General features: G+C 40.2%; 1 protein-coding gene across 2 annotated transcripts in view; it reads right to left on the reverse strand.

The window, feature by feature from the left end:
* Positions 1 to 16,580, reverse strand: part of FBN2 (fibrillin 2) — a 118,959-nt gene extending 102,379 nt beyond the window's left edge. The window contains exons 1-5 of one of the 2 annotated variants that reach the window (XM_069001078.1): positions 16,159 to 16,580; positions 15,274 to 15,356; positions 11,843 to 11,941; positions 11,242 to 11,337; positions 8,769 to 8,864 (exon numbers count right to left, since the gene is read on the reverse strand). In XM_069001078.1, the coding sequence (XP_068857179.1) occupies positions 8,769 to 8,864; positions 11,242 to 11,337; positions 11,843 to 11,941; positions 15,274 to 15,356; positions 16,159 to 16,397 (613 nt within the window). In that variant the 5' untranslated portion in view covers positions 16,398 to 16,580. Of the gene's footprint in view, positions 1 to 8,768; positions 8,865 to 8,938; positions 8,996 to 11,241; positions 11,338 to 11,842; positions 11,942 to 15,273; positions 15,357 to 16,158 lie in introns of those variants that run through there. The other variant, XM_069001079.1, reaches the window with a different exon arrangement.
* Positions 16,581 to 17,200: the final 620 nt, after the last annotated feature.

Here is a 17,200-nt window from a genome sequence, read left to right on the forward strand (position 1 = left end):
TTATATAATTGGTATCATGTCAGTTTTAAGCAGATAAATTCTTAGTGTAGTAATACCTGCAGATCTTAAAACTCTTTTCTTTTTAATTGTAAAGCAATTTGTTCTTACATACCTGAGCACATGGGGTAAAAATGGCAGAATAGCAGATAAACAACAATATTTCTGAAATAAAATGCAGGTTTGTGTAATCGACCTGAACATTGAAGAAAATGCTTTTAATACCTTAATACACAAAACATTTTGAAAAGTACACTCACACAAAACACAGAAATATAGAAACACGGAAATAATTCACTTTTGTCATTTATGGAATTCAACGGCTTTCAGAATTCAAGTGTTTCCTTAAAGACTGCTTGGAACAAAACATTTCCATGTGTAACTGAAGTATAATACACTGAATGATAGAAAATTTCAAGCACAGAATAAAAGCTGGGAGAGAAGCGTTCCTGAATTTAGGTTCCAGCAAGATGTGCAATTTTGGTTTGGATGGAGCTCCTTGCAAATGTATATATTTCCTTATGCTTCCACAGGGCCTGCCACTACATAAAGATGGCATCTGAGCTGGGTCTCTAATGAAATCCCTCCATGAGCCAACACTGAGCACACAATCTGACACACAATGAAATACCAGTCATCAGTCATTGCAGGAAGTTACAGCCTGAATCACCCCTGAGCAAAGTGTACAGGGAGACAAAAAAGCAAAACAGGGGTTTTTTTGGGTTTTTTTTTGGTTTTTTTTGCAAGATTCAGCAGTTTATACCAACTACACTAATACAATGTTTGTACATCTTTGCTTTGGTGACATCTCTAAAGAAATGAAGGAACTCCTTCACGCTGCCTGATGCTCCTTCCTCTCATGTTTCTCCTTCAAAAATACCTTCCTTATCAAAATTTGGACATTGGAAAGCCGGACAGATACACATTAAGGTCTTAATTCTTTCACATCCCAGGAATTAAGAAGCCAACACCTTACTATATGCCTGCAAAGAGGAGGTGCTACTTTTCTTGCCCATAATATGTAAACCTGAATTACATCACAGGCTTTTGGTTCCCTGCTCCATGAAGTCAGTTCTATTCAGCTCAACCCCAAAGCAATAGAATCCCAAAATCAGTGAAGAGGAAGACTTTAAATCAAAGATTGAAGTCTTCAGACAGGACACCCTTTTAAGAGTGTTGATGAACAGCTTAAAGGGCACAGTGTAGACTCCCACACTCCACCCTCACCTTCCACTCTGGAGTTCAGTGGCATTCCTCACACCAAAAGCCAAGGCTTTCAGAATGCACCCATACTCACAAAATGAGGAGGGAGAATATTTCATAACCAACTCCTGCATAAATTAGAAAGGCATGCAAAAAGTCTCAGTAGACCAGAAACCCTAAGAAAACCATAGGCATTGCAGCAGACTGCAATCTCATCAATTATTAACCTAAGTAGGAAAAACAACTGCTTCACACATTACCCTTAGGAAAAAAAAAATAAATATTCATATATATATCTTTAAACTGCTAGAAACATTTCCTCAGATGACTGTCTAGACTACTGTGATAAGCTGAGCTCACAATAAGCTAAAAACCCAGCCAGATACTATTTACTAGAGTTCTGTCTGTGTAGAGGCAGAAGCACAGTTTCTGTTCTTCAGATCTTTTGGCTTTGTTCAGCAAAACCAGAGGGCGTTAAGAGATTTACCTCTTGGGCTTATACAAGATTTTCAGGGAGACATTATACAGCTAAGTATCTTTTAATATAAGAAAATATAAGAAAGAAGATAATTAGGAGAATTTATATATCCTCTCACTACAGAAACAATCCTGTTTCTCATACAGCAAGTTATTAGTCTGAGGAGGAATAAAGCAGTTTACTTTTGATACTCCATGATTTTGCAACCCTGGATGCAATGTGCTCCTTACTGGCTTCGGTAAACTACCCCTGATAATACCTGGATTACTCTTTTCCATATATTTTTATTATAGCAACTATAGCTTTTAAGATACTGCACAATTAATGCTTATGAAGACAGATACAGTTGAAAAATTAAAGCAGATCCAATTTACAGAATTTTAAGCCTTAATACTTAATTAAATTTAAGTTGAACAATGGCTTAGAATCAAACATTTTCTTTGGTAAATAACTGTCATGCCACACTTCACTGTCAGAATTGTTCCCTGTGAGGGAGATGAGGCCCTGGCACAGGGTGCCCAGAGCAGCTGTGGCTGCCCCTGGATCCCTGGCAGTGTCCAAGGCCAGGCTGGACTTGGAGCAACCTGGGATGGTGGAACATGTCCCCCATTATGGGGGGAGCTGGAACAAGATGATCTTTGAAGACCCTTTCAGCTCAAATCATTCTGTGATTTTATAAATCCATGATCTTCCAGTTTCCCTTTTTTAGCTCTCATCGGTTTAGGTACCAAAACAAAGATATCTACATTTAACTGCAAACACTGGTTCTCAACCTGCATTCTGTTCCTAATCAGAACTCCCCAGTAGCTTCTCTGGGGTTTCTGCCAGACTTAGCAGTGCAGGAGTAAAGCCCCTTGAAAAATCTGCTTTCATTGGTTTCAGCTGCTGCCCTGGGAGCTGCAGGGGCAGAGGACAAACATCTCTGTGCCAGCAGGAGACAGAGTGATGATCACAGCACCCTACCAGGCTGCTGAGGGGCATTCCAGGAGGGGATCAAAGCTGTATTTTCATTTTACTTTTGTAGACCTATTTTAAAGGCATAAAATTTCTGCTTTTAATTCTAACACAAAGTGCAACAACCCCACTTCTGTAACACTTTAGCACTTGCCTGTCCTATGCTGGAACAAACAGAGAAGTTGTGAGTATTTCAAGTGCTTCAAAAGCAGCAAAGCTGCTGCATTGGAGGGTTTTTACCTTTTTCTTTTGCTGGTGCCAAAGAAACAGTGTCATTCAAATACTGGGTTTTAAGTAAAAAATAAAAGAGGAGAGTAACTGACTGGGATCACACTACTTTCTTCATCACTACTGCAATCAGCAAGATTAGCATTACCCATGTAACTTTTGAAACTGCTAAAAATGTGAAATCTCTCCAGACCTAGAAGACAGAAATTTTCCAATGCCTGCTAACAACAAGGAAACATATATTCTGTAGGCACCTTGTGGGCTTTTAGTGCTTTAGGTAGATATTTGCCTTTGAAAACCTTGGTTTTGGAGATAATGGTGGATGGCAAAAGCAAGGAATTCAGTGTCATAGCCCTGAAACTCTACCAGGTACTGATATTTGAGAGCATGAAAGCAGTTTTCTGAACCTGCCCTGTTGTAATCCATCAAGGGCTGATGTGGGCCAGTATCTACAGGTCAGAACCTGTAGCAGAAAAAGGAGCTTGCTGAGCAGGGACTGCACTTAAATGTGACACCTCTAGCCTCAAAAAAAAAAAAAAAAACAGCAAAATATCTAACAGGTTCTTCCAACACAGATAATCTGACCTACTGTCCTGAATCAGGTACCTACCTGTCAGATAAAACTTTGCCTCTTACTGCTGCAGGTATTTGGAATTGTTATCCCTTATTATCTCCAAGAGAAATCAGAGGTGTGCTTTCTTATTCTAAACTGAAGCTTCTTTTGTTAAAAACAACATGACCATTGTGGCATTTTGCTTGTAATCAGCCTTCCACCAAGTGTCAGAAAAGCTGACAGAAATGCTTTCTAACAAAAAAATTAAGAGATGGAAGTAGACAAGAATGGTGAAAATTGCAAATTTTAGGAAGATTCACAATCTGCAGTTTTAAACTACTGCTGACATTTTTAGTTAATTTTATTAAACTAAACTTAATTTAGACTTAAAGTTGATGATTTAACACTTGTATTTACCTCAGTGACCATGAACATCCCCTGTGAACTGGCCTGTGTTCTTTTGAGCATGCTACAATAAACTAATTAGTTTTTTCTTCACTCAACAGGCCTTGCACAATTCCTTTATGAACCTGCAGAAAACATCCCCAGACCACATTATCTACTTCTCAAAGGCTAAAATTGGACTGAAGATGAATTAAACTGATGTCTAGCAGATCAGTCTTTCATTTACTGTACACTGAAAGAAAAGCAGCAGGAAGATCATAAAAAATCCTCTGTTCTGGCTCAGGATGATAGCAGCCATTAATAAAGGAAAAAAAACCCAACCCCACAGCAAAATTAAAAAGTTACCTTCCCAAGACTCCCACAAAAAGAGAAGGAGTTGTTGATCAAACAAACATTTTTGATTTAAGCACCTGAACAAAGTTTGCAGTCATTCGGGGGAAAGAGAAGTAAACCAAATGAGAAGAGCAGGTTGCTTTATTGCCACCTGTGCAGCAAAAAAACACAGCTGGCAAAGGGGAAACCTCTGGAACATGACCTGTCACAGTCTCCATGGCAAAAAGTTCTCTTGCTTCATTTAGACCTGATCACTGTCACTTAAACACACCAAGCATCTTCAGCAACACTACACACTAAATATACATATATTTCTTCTCTATAAAAAAATTGTATTAGAGAAGTATTGACTCCTATATAAATCTCTGACAGTTTGTCATACTAGCCTAATTTTAACCACATGTATTATCTCCCAAACATCTTTTTATCCTCCATGCCAATCAGCTGCTTCAGCATGCATCCACTTCAGTTCTGTATTCTTTGCTCTTTAGCCTCAGTTACCATACACCAACAGCATTTTGCTTCCTCCTACTTGTTTCTCTGTGCTGTTGATAAGCTTCTCCATCCACTTCCCAACCTGAAGAAAAAAACCCTTTATCTCATTTTGTATTCATAGAATCTTAGTCTCACAGAATGGTTTGGGTTGGAAGGGACCCTAAAGGTCAGCTCGTTCCAATCCCCTGTAACAGGCAGGGACACCTCCCACTATCCCAGCTTGCTCCAATCCCCAATGTCCCACCTGGCCTTGGACACTTCCAGGGATCCAGGGGCAGCCACAGCTTCTCTAGACAACCTCTGCCAGGAATTCATCTCCCTCAAAGGGAAGAATTTCTTCCCAGTATCTCATATCTAATTCTGCCTTGTGTCAGTTTAAAGCCATTACCCCTTATCCTATCCCTACCTGCCCTTGTAAAAAAATCCCTCTCCAGATCTGTTGTAGGCCCCCTTTAGCTATTGGAAAGCTGCTATTCAAATGCTGTATTTCCTTATTTTTTCCCTATTTCTTGCCTGTCAAAGCTTGATAGCTTTACCTGAAATCCTCTTCCCTCTTCAAAAGGATGCTCTTCCCAAGCTACAAATTTCTTCTCATTCCAAACCCTTTTGCTTCCATTATGAGCCACTTAACTACAGGATAAGAACTCTTCTTTCTCCCTCTATATGGGATGAAGGCAAACTTACATCAATGACAGGGTTTGCCTTTCCCACTTCCTCCTCCCTTTAACCCGTGATAAAGAAGGAAGAAAACATCCCTGCATTTCCACAGCTTCATATCTCTAAAGATTATTAATTTTAAAAAATGCACAGGCCATGAGCACTAATACAAGTATCATTCAGAGTGTTGAGAAACCAGAGGAATTGGTCATGCTAGAAAAAAAAGCTGTTCTTATGTGCAAAACTAAAAATGAGGCCTCTTATTCTGTTGCTTTTTCTTTTTTCTAGTCGTTTCACTGTGAAAACCTAACTGCAGAAATTTCAGCCTTTTTTTTCCCCCCTTAAAAACACCACACAAAAAACATGGATCTTGTGTGCTTACAAATCAAAGATAAGCAGCTGACCAAAGACCAAGTTTGACAGGAAGCATAAGAGGTCAGTGTACATATCAGGAAAAAGCAGGAGCTCCCAAACAGGTGTTGCTCTCTTTTTAGCCCCAGCAGAAAGCCTCAAGTTAAATACTCTAATCATGCCAGTCATTAGTTACTGCTCAGCCTCCTGTCTCCAGCCCGGAAATTAGTCTGCTCAGAGCCCAGATAGCTGAAAAACCAGCCACATTTTATCATACAGCTTGGGCTGGGAGGCCAAGCTGAAGGAAAGCTACAGATGTTCTATATTAGGAAGAAAATACCTAATTTTAAAGAACTTAATTTACAGAACAATAAAAAGTGTGCATTTAAAACCACAATGATGTAAAAGAAAAATAACAAAACAACATCTCTTATAACTTTGATGTAATTTGCAAGGGAAGTTCCCATATCCTTAAACTATAAAATTTTACTTAAATAATTATGAACTGCTGCTAAATTCAGTTTAAAATTAAACCACTGAGACGCTTCTTGCTGTAAAATATTACAGGCAACTATGGTAACCAGTAGATGAAGAAATCACTGCACCTTGCTATTTATTGGAAAGCATAAACTATCACATTAAGAGCATAAATTACAAATTACTATCAAAATAAATAAGGCATTTAAGGCAGCTCTTACAGTATTTTCATGTACTCCACCTCATGTAAAGCATAAACAAAATTAGCTCTTAGATACTTTTTATAGTCCTTATCAAGATATACTATAGGAGTTATCTTTCTTTAACTGAATAACAGTCAAATAAATTAGTAACTTCTTTATTTCAAGATGAGAAAGTTTATGCAACACCAAGATCAGGCAAAATTGTACTTTGCCCTGTCAAAGTTGTAAAAGCATACCATATTACATTAAATATATTAGATAGTTATTATATATGCAATTATATATGCTAGATATATGCTGTATTTTATTGACAGTGACAGAAGCAAATTTGGCTTGCTACATCCAATTTCAAGCAATAAAATGTAAATCTTTAATTGAAATAACTCAATTTTCAAATGCCCACTTAACACAGATGAAATCTTGCAGAACAAGAGCACTCTACAGAAAACTGAAAATCTGAGACTTTCAAGGGCAGCTGGGAAATATGGATGCCAAAACACTGATGGTTAAATTCTTGTACAGGGCTTTAGTTCTGCAGCTAAAAACCTCACAATGAATGGTAAGAAAGCAAACCAAAACCCTTTTATCATCATAAAAGTTAAGCTGCAACGCCCACATGTGCTAGAATCTTTTAAACTTTGAAGGTCAAACTATCTAAAGTATAAAAATCATTACTAAAAACTCTGAGCCATCATCACAGCTGGAGTCTGTCATATGCATTAACAAGATTCAACAGCCCTGAATCTAGTCAGAAAACGGAAGCAAATCTTAACTAGGAATGATTTATTTTATCTGGGACAAAAAGCAAGCTTACCAAGTTATCTGACAAGAAATAAAAAGCAAGACTGAATGCAATCAACTAAATTTAAAAAAAAATAATAAAGAAAGAAATAATTTTGATTATTTCAATTCTGTCATGCCATAGTTCAGCTGTAACTATAATCCATCTTGGACACATAGCCCAGATCGCAGAATTTGTGGTTAAGATCCATCAGAAGTGAGTCTCAAACTATAAATTAACCTAACATTGTCCAATCCCTTGAAAATCCATTCTAAACCGAGAGACTTGGTAGTCTCTGATTTTAGACAGGTATACATTCTGAACAGACATATCTCTGAATGGATGTAAAATGGCTGTAAGTATTAAAATTTTTTTCACAAAATAATACTTCATATTTCTCCACTAACCAAACTATATAGGATTTGAGTCCTTGTGTTTGCTTCATAAGGAGCAACTACAGAGAGTGGGGTAAACAGAAAACGGTAAATCAGGTTTTAAGAATGAAGACAACAACCAGCTAGAGACAAACAAACTGATCCTTTATATTTCTCTCATGCTTGTGATACCTAGTGGGTATATAAAATAGCCTGGAATAGCAAATAGAAACGCCTGCTTTTTCAGTGTTTGGGTTTTTATTTCCTTTACCTCTGTGGAAATTATTTCCATTTCACAGTTAACAAATGTAAAAAAAAAATAAAAATAAAAAAAATTAAAAAACATAGAAAAAGGTGCAAGATATTGCCCCAATTTATACAAAGCTCTGAGCATTTTAGACCTGAATTCGAAACAGGGAGTTCCACAGGATTCCCTTTGGCAGCCGTTTCTAAGCACAGGAATGACAAGGAGGTGCGTGGGCTGTCTCAGGGTGAGTGCAGCATCAACCACAGGGATGTGGTCCTGAACCTCCTTTTGGCACTTCAGGTACTGCATCAGAGTACTGTGTCCAGTCCTGGACTCCCAACACATGAAAATGATGGACACACTGGACAAAGTCCATGGGAGAGCCACCAAATATGCCAGGGAGATAGAAAACTTGCTCTTTGTGGAGGCACCTGGGTTCATCCAGCCTTAAGGAGTTTTTTTAAGGTTTCAAGGGGACTTTACTGCTGTTTATAACCACCTGTTCAGCAGATTTTTAAGTTAAGCCATCTCTAAGATGCATTCTGGAATAAGAATGGGCTTAGGAACTGATTCCTGTACTATAGTAATTGGTTATTTTTTCAGTCCTTCTCTGACTTGCTCCTAACTAACCAGAGCAAATTACTTCCCAAGTTCCTCTCGTGAAAGAGGTGTTATACAGAAAAAAAATCCTTCAGTTGTCTAGACTTACACAATCCTAACAGCACCAGTAATTTTGCTGGATTGTTATTTCATGTAGCTGAAAGCAAAAGACAGCTAATCTTTTAACTATCATATGAACAAAATATGCAACCTAAATTAGCTGAAACTCCTACCAATTAGGCTTCACACTTGTCAATTTTTAATGCGTCTGCCAAACTAAAAAAAAAGGAAGACACTTTCTAAAATTACAAATAATAAATGTCTCACTGAAAGTTTACTGGCTCAGCCAAAAAAATACACGGCATAAAACATGTACAGGCAGCATTTCTTGTATACAACTGCTCACAGTTTCCCTGCTTAAATGTCTTTTACCTCTTTGGCACTGAGGGCCAGTGAAGCCGTAGACACAAGCACAGCGATTGGGTCCAACACACCGTCCTCCATTCTGACAGCCACTTTCACAGACAGCTTCAATCAACAAAACAAACAAACAAAAAGTTTTAAAATGTCACGGCGATAATATTTCCGAGATTAATACATACAGCATTTAAAAAATATTTGTTTTTCTCCCACTGCTCTAAGCCTTTCTAGGCCTGAAGATGAAGCTGAAGTCTCTCCTACCATCTCCATCAGGAAGGGCTGTGCAAATCAAATTCCATTAGTACCTGCTGATGCTAACTGCAAACAGCTGCTTAGCTGATTCAGCACAGATTAATAGCAGATGTTTAACCTCAGTATATTTTAATCTGCTGTGCAGCTTTAGTCACTAATCATAAGAACTTTTATCCCTCACTGAAGTTAGCTATCTATCAAACCTCAACTATTTTGACTGGGGTTTTGGTCATATTAAGTTGTGTCCTTCAGTCACAAGAGCAACAAACCTTTCAGCAAGAGAAAGGGGCCCAAGAGACAGATAATCATCTCTCAGAGTTGATACTGCTGGAAGAAGGAGTGATGTTTAGAGGCAAGGGAAAATAATTACCCACTTAACTCATCTTTTAAGTACCTGGAAAAACGATGTTTCTTAAAAGATTCCAAAAAAAATTAAAATTTTTGTGGGGAGGGAGGAAGCTGGGGGATGAAAGGGTTATAAGTCCACAGTATGTTTATATGAAGAAGATACTTCACTGTCATGGGACTTCAGAGCACCCACTCATACTCTTTACCCATGGCCTGAATCAAGAACAAAGCTTTCTGCCAAACCACTGAATTGTCTCAATTCAAAAGGAAGACAGTTCTTCAGAGAGGCTACAAAACACCATTAAAAGAGTGCCTTAACTAACTAATTTTATCTATTTTCAAGCTCATTGCTTCAAAATTGTCCAAAATTAGCCTATGTTCCAAATCAAAACATTACAGCTTACAGCACAGTCACAAAATTTTTAAAACTTTAATTTTTTTGGTCTAGAAGTCCTTAGGCTGCCTTCCTACATGTCTCCTAGGTTTGAATGTGGCATTTGTAACACATTTAAGCATCCAAAAGAATATTGGCAAAAGAACCTCAGAAACCTAGAGAAGATAATCATTTCAAACAGGAAAAAGGTACACACTCCTCCTGTGTCATACTGGGGAGCATAAAATATATTGCTTTGTAGAAATCTGACAAAGCCTTACTTCTTACCAAGAACCAGCAAACAGAATTACCTTTTACTGAGAATGCACACATAAAATGAAGATATTTTGCTGCATGTATTAACATCACTGAATTAATGGACAACAACACTTCAGCAAGACAATTAATTTAATTATATACAATTAAATTTTTCTAACTAGAAATAAAAACATATTTACATTGTTACAACTCTCTAGAAGACAGATATTCAATCTTGCTTGAAATTGTAACTCTCCTATACGCTGAAACCAATCTCCAGAGTTTGTTCAGATTTTTCTGGATTGCTTCAGGGTCACCACTTGAAAATGCAATCATCTTTTCACCTGTGCACTGGAAATTTGCCTCATCTCAGAGCATTCAGGTGTTGACCCAATACTTTAACAAAAGCAGGAAGGGACCAGCAACTCTTAATAGTAAATTTTGCTGACTAGGGTCACAGTTTAGGATTACAACTATTTCCTAAAATTTTAGAGAGTTTTATGCAGTTAAAGCAAGAACAAGACTGTTTTTCAGCATTTACAAAAACGACTAAGGCAAAAAAAATTATCTTCCACAATATTCAGTCTGTCTGGTCTTTGCATAGCTGCCCTCTGCTTGTCTCTAGTTCTTTCAGACTACTTTATGCAATTAATTTCTCTGCTAATTAGTAATCAGCAGGCCTCAGAGTACGCTTTGAGTCTTTCTTCATCCCTGCAGCCTTTAGGGACTTTTACTGTTTGCTAAATTGCTACAGCTTGTAAACACTGTGCTGTTACAGGTAAAGCTAGGCAAATAATTGACTTTCTAGCTTGTCTGCCAACCCAAGAAGGCATCCAATAGCTTGAACCATATTTAATTCTTTTTTCCTTAGACAACTAGAAAACAGAAAAACATGCTTCAACCCAGCACTGAGACTATTGTTCTGAGGTAGAAAAAACTTTTTGTTGAAGAGAATGAAAATTAGTGCACATCTGGTATGAAGAGTGGGATGCATAGTGATGTTGCTCCCCAAGGGTTTTCCAAAACTGCTTGGTGAACCCAATCTGTAATTTGAATTTTGGAGAATACAAATGCACTTCATGCACAAACCGACTGCCAGCTAAACACCATACGCCAAACTCGGCATTTCTTTCAGGTGTTTCACTGCATTTCAGAAAACTGGCTGCTTCACCTTCCTCCTCTAACTAAAGGAAGAGGTCCAGCTGGCAGAACTGCCGTGGCTTTGCTTTGAAAAGGGACAGAGCAGTGACTTACGCTGCTCACAGTGGGCCCCAGAGAAGCCCTTCTGGCACTGGCACTGCTCGTCCACGCACGTCCCGCCATTCCTGCAGCTGATACTGCACTGCTGTGCTGCAGAGAGACACCCAAAATCAGCCAAAAACACACAATGGGCAGCAAACGGGCACAAAAGAATGAGCTTTTGCAGTCTTTAAAATGGGATCTGAATTATGAGCTTTGTACCATATATGCCATATATTTTAACTGTAGACTCATGGAGATGTTTTCTCAAGCTTTCCACGACTGCTATGTAGCAACTCAGAACTTTTCATTACATTGGAGACGGTACAATCATAATTTCTTACCAAACTGGACTCAATGAAAATGTAAATACCACACACATTCATTTGTAAACTTCTTCTCTCTTTAAGCACATTTTATTTAAATTTGCCACACAGAATAAACAGGCGCATGTGGTATAACAAACTTGATCTTGAGATATTTTACTTAAGCATAATTTACATTTATGTATGCAGTAATGACAAGTTATTTTTAAAGAAGTTGGCATTTTTTCCACTGAAACTTAAAGAGAATGATTTTAAATGAAATCTCTAATGAAAACACAGTAAGTCCTTACCAGGTTTTGATCCACATGTGGGTGATATCTGCCCACTGGCACAAGTGCACATGTTAGGACGGGAACAAAATCCATCACCACAGCTATTTCTGCAAATTGCTGAGGAGCAACACAGAAAGACAGTGACAGGGATTAACAGCAACCTGAGTCTTAAACTGCAACACTTGAAAGCTCACTTCATTGGGACAGCTATTATATGTGCAAAGGTAATTTTAAGTTAAATGAAGCAAACTGAATTTTGGCATGATCAGTATCTCTTGACAAATCTGAAGACAGTCAGAATCAAATCAAGCACATACTCAAACATTGATCTGACCACTGGAACCAGGTAATCAACTCTTTCCCTAATTAGAAATACCAGCCAATTATGCAAGCAATGTAAAATTATTAAAAATAGGTCTTTTAGACCACAAAATTTGTGGAAAACATTACCAACAATCCAAGATTTGAAGGAATATAAAAAATGCCAATTTATGCTGTGGGCTTCACTCTTAAAACCACCATTTTAAAGGCATTTTAGGGTCTTTTTTTTTCCCCCCTAACATTATCCACTCTTTACCCAAAGAAGTTTTGTGTGAAGTCAATGTCCAAATGCTGGACTTTGCAGATTTTGTGTTGTTTCCCTAAACATAGTTTTCTGTACACAGGTAGTCCCACACTTTTATTTAGAAACTAACCATAAAAACCCCAGGAAAGTCTGTGTACCCCATATGTGTGTGCCATGTGCCTGATGTTGTGCCATCCCCCTGATGACCCAAAGTCCTGCCTTCCCTTCTCACTCACCATCCAGCACAGCTCCATTTCACAAAGGAGTGACAGAACCACAAAAGAAGAGCTAAAAGGCTAAAGACAGATTCTAAAGCAGATCCAAATTAATACATACAATTAATCTGCTCAACTAGCAAATTAATCAAAAGACAGCCTGAAGCAGTAAGAGCCACTATAGCACAATGCAGGAGGACTTCAAAGACACACATATTGTGCAACAAACCACTTGTACAGCAAAAAAAAACCCAAAACAAACAAAAAAACGTCCCCAGGAATCACAATTTCTTTGTAAATAAGCCTAGAGTTTTGTGAGAACCAAGTAATCTGGCAGTACCTCTCCATTGAAGGACTACAATGGAACAAATACCTTCAGTACATCAGTTGCCAACACAACTCTTCGAGCATCAAAAAGATGCAGAATGCATCATCCACATTTATTATTAAACTCCACTATAACTTTGCCTCAAATGTGAAGGCAGAAGAGGTGAAAGAGTTTGTGGGATTTTGCTATTGGAAGTAGAGACACACCAGGGACTAACTTGAAATACTTTTCCATGAGCAGAAGTAAAAGTAAGAAACAAGACTTGGATGTAGAGCCCTTGACAAGCACAGGAAACAGGGCTGTTTTCATATGTTCCTGTTCAGTCCATCTTTATACAACACAGCTTCATCTCCTGATAAAGCAAGGTTTATATTTAGCTCATTTTGTTACTTTATTATCTGTTCAGGAGTAATTTTTTTACCCATTGAAAGCCGTAGACTTTCAGGCATATCCTAAATATGCTTTCATCAGAACAGTTTATTCTATATAGCAAAAGAATAAACCTAAGCAGACCTGTGGTTTTTAGATAAAAGTTCACTTTCAATCATAAATGTGCCACAGACCACCAACAACCACCATCACATCATCAACTGGAAACACTGTCAGGTCAGAATGGTTTATTGTTGATCTACCACTGGCTCATAGATTTCTCCTCATAAAATAATACTTTAAAAACACCAGTTGCAATATGCATCAATTATAATCAGCACATCTCCAATAAGAAGCCTGATACCTTGTCCAGCATCCTGTGCAGGAGGTTTTGTCTAGATGAAGAACTCTAGCTAAAGGGAACATCATCTCAACAGACATTAAATGTGAGCACAGAAATGTATACACTTAAAAATTCACCAAAAAGAAAGCAACAGAAAAGTGTCACAGACAATATTATGGATGGTCTGCCAAAATTATTCACCCTCTAAACATCTTAGAAAGCTGCAATTAGACTCCAGTAAGTAAGCAGGAGCTAAGAAGTGTCCTTTGTGCACATAAATAAATACATCAAAGATTATTCTGGATGTGGACAGACCTGAGACCAAGGTGTTTAAGAGGCACTGAGAGTCACAATTTAAGGATATCTTGTAAGGATTGCTGAAAGCCCCCAACAACATTTGAGCCAGACACATGGCTGAATCTGAAAAGCCTATCAACAGTGGAACAGGCAGCCTAAATCCTTCTTAAAAACTCTACTTTACATTAAGTAAGACAGTACTGAAAGAGTTTGTGAACAGAACATTTTGATGAAATCCTTTTATTCCACAGGGACATTGATAAAAGTATCTTCCCTCTGAATGACACTGTTATCCTTTGCTGGGAAATTCTGGGTCAACTTTAGGTGAAAGTAAGGGATACATGGCACAGTTATCCCCAATATTAGCAAGGCAAGTTTACTCATGTAAAACCAATAGATGTGAACAGGTGAGAGAGGTGCAGAATCCTAAAAAACAAAGCCACCAAAGGTCAAAAGTCTGGAAGACCTTGGCTTATCTACCCTTTCCTTCCCTAGTTTCATCCTGCATGTCGGCAGTTTATCAAATGGAGTATCACGAAAACCTCCACTGCTTACATAAAGAGCAGCATGCTCTTGAACCTGAATTCTGAAGTTGAGTATACTTATTAACAAAACAGACAGTGACAGACTAGAATGAGTGGAAACAGACTAAAAATTTAAGGTCTGAAGGAAGCATGTGTCTACTATCAGCTTTAATCTATGAGAAAGAAAATTAAACTTAATTTTCTATTTCATTGTAAACATCCCCTAAGACATCACCCCCAGTGAGCACATTCCCCACACACACAGCTTTTTTTCTTTTTTTTGCCATGCCATGTATGCCAGAAGTCACACTTGTCAGCACAGTACCTACCATGACCAGACAGTAGCCACGTCTACATGCCTGACAGCTATTAATACACAACTAAAAATGACAGAGAAGAGAGATGTAAAGAAGCTTTCTGTTTGATTGTAATTCCGAGTTTCAGAGAACAAGATCTGATTTGCTTATATCAAGACCTTTGGCTTTTTTCTCCCCTGTTACTAGAGTTGAGTATTTGATTTGACAAAGTTTTTTTCCTTTTTCCTTCATTGTTGTCAGTTTTCTCAAAAAACTAGGTGGTGACATGTCTCTTATAAACATACCAAGGTCATTGGGCAGCCCTTCAGTTACAAGGAATGTGGACTTGTAAATCCATTTTGTTTTTTTTTTTTTCTTTTCTTATTTTTAAAAGTAAGATGAAACACAGAACTGAATTGGCTTTTCTCATACTGAATGGATCAGTGACTCGTAGAAAAATATTTACTTTTATTGTTACCCCTTGAGCAGTAGAAGCTTGGAGTCACACTTACGAACAATGCACTGATTTCCTCCAGGAAGTGTCTTCCATCCAGGGCAACAGTAGGAACGAAATCTAGAGCCACACACATTTGGCCTGCGACACAGACAAAGCAGTAAATGTGTATGGGAAAATATGAACCACTCTAAAGATAATTTAATGTTTTACATACACAGGTACAGGAAGAATCCAGCTGCATAAAACAAACAACAAAAAAGAGCATAGCAAAGTTGTCTACAAAACAAAATCCTCCCCAAAGGAACAAAATCTTCCTCCAAGGCATTTTATTTTGGGTTAGTTCAACTGATTAGTATGAAGAGGAGAGATAAATGAGGCAAGACCGGGCCACTATTCATCCTTGTTGCAACAACTGAGGATATGGAAGGGATGAGTTTGATTCTGCATTCACACAAAGTCTTAGAAGCCTTGCTATAAAAACGGGCTCCATGCTGTCATCTCACACAGGACAGAAGAGATCCCTGCTCATAAAGACACATAACCTCAAAATAGCAAGAAGTCCCCAAAACATCAGAAGAAGAAAACCAAACTGACTTTGCACCATTTCTTTGCAGAAGCCAAAAAAAAAAAGTGAGTGTCAAAGTATCTCAGTACTGGAACGTGTTGGATCAAGGAGCCCAATGGGGTCAATTCGTTAGCGGTAACCATAGCCCCGCACAAATCCTGCTTTTAATTAAATCGCACTAATTGGAAGACCAGATTCCACAGGCAAGGACCAAACTCCCAGCTCAGCGAACCGTAAGCCCTCAGCCACACAAAGGGGCGGGAAGGGGAGCGGCTCCGGGGGCGCACACGAAGACCACCGGCAAGGGGCTGCGGCTGGGGAGATGCCCGGGGGAGCGCACGGGCGGCGGGGAAGGGATATCAGCCTTGTCCCTACCCTCGGAGCGCGTCCTGCTGTCCTCTCCGGCGGACCCGGCCGGCGGCGCTCCCGGCCCCGTCCTCCCGGTGCGCGGCGTCGGCGAAGGAGCCGCCCGCTCCTCCCGCAGCGCGGAGCGCCGGCGGATGCTGCTGCTGCTGCTGCTGTCGCCTGGCCGCTCCCTGCGCCCACAGCGCCAGGCAGCCCAGCCACAGCAAGAAGCAGCAGCGCTGCGCCCGGAGCCGCCGCCGCCTGCCCATCCTGCGGCTATCCCGGCGGGAAGCGGGCGGGCAGCCGCGAAGGGATGTGCCGGTCCCGCACCGCCGTCAGCGGGCACCGCTCGGCTCCTGGGCGCGGAGAGGCTTCAGCCGCGGAAACTCCGCCGTGTGTCCTTCCCAGCCTGCCCGGCCGCCGCCGCGCACACGGCGGTGCCAGCGGGGACCGGGCTCCACGTTGCTCACACCCGCAGCACACGCCCCGGAGAGGAGGGGGGGGGGGAACGGAGGAAAAAAAAAAAAAAAAAACCGAGGAGTTTGGGGTTTTCCTCCCCGCCGCCGCAGCAGGAAATCCAAGAGAACCACGCTGAATTTCCCCTGCAAAAAAAATTAAGAACCAGACGATAATTAACCGCGCCTAAATAAACGTGCCGACACAGAAGAAAAAGGGAGCAAAAAGCCCCTGCCCAGCGCCAGGGGCGGATTTACAGCGGGCTGGCGGAGCGGAGAGAGCCGGAGGAGGGGCCGGTGCCTCCGGGCCGGTGCGGGGATGGGGAGGGGAAGAGGGGGAGGAAGGGGGCGCACGGGCGGCGGGGGCCGGGAAGAGGGGATGGCAGGATAGGAGAGGAGGGAGAGGGAGGAGGGATGGGGACGGGACGGGGAGGGGGCGGGGACGGGCGGCTGCTGGAGGGAACGAGGGGTCTCGGGGAGCGACCGGTTCAGGTAGAGCTGGACCCAAAGGGGGTTTTGTGACCGATAGGTAAAGCTTTTGTACAGGAAAGGCCTGATAAAATCGTGGCTCCGGCCTCTTGCTTAGCCTAAGTAGAAGTGGACTGTGAGAGAATGAA

The sequence above is a fragment of the Aphelocoma coerulescens genome (genome assembly GCF_041296385.1).
Source record: "Aphelocoma coerulescens isolate FSJ_1873_10779 chromosome Z unlocalized genomic scaffold, UR_Acoe_1.0 ChrZ, whole genome shotgun sequence".
Lineage (NCBI taxonomy): Eukaryota > Metazoa > Chordata > Aves > Passeriformes > Corvidae > Aphelocoma > Aphelocoma coerulescens.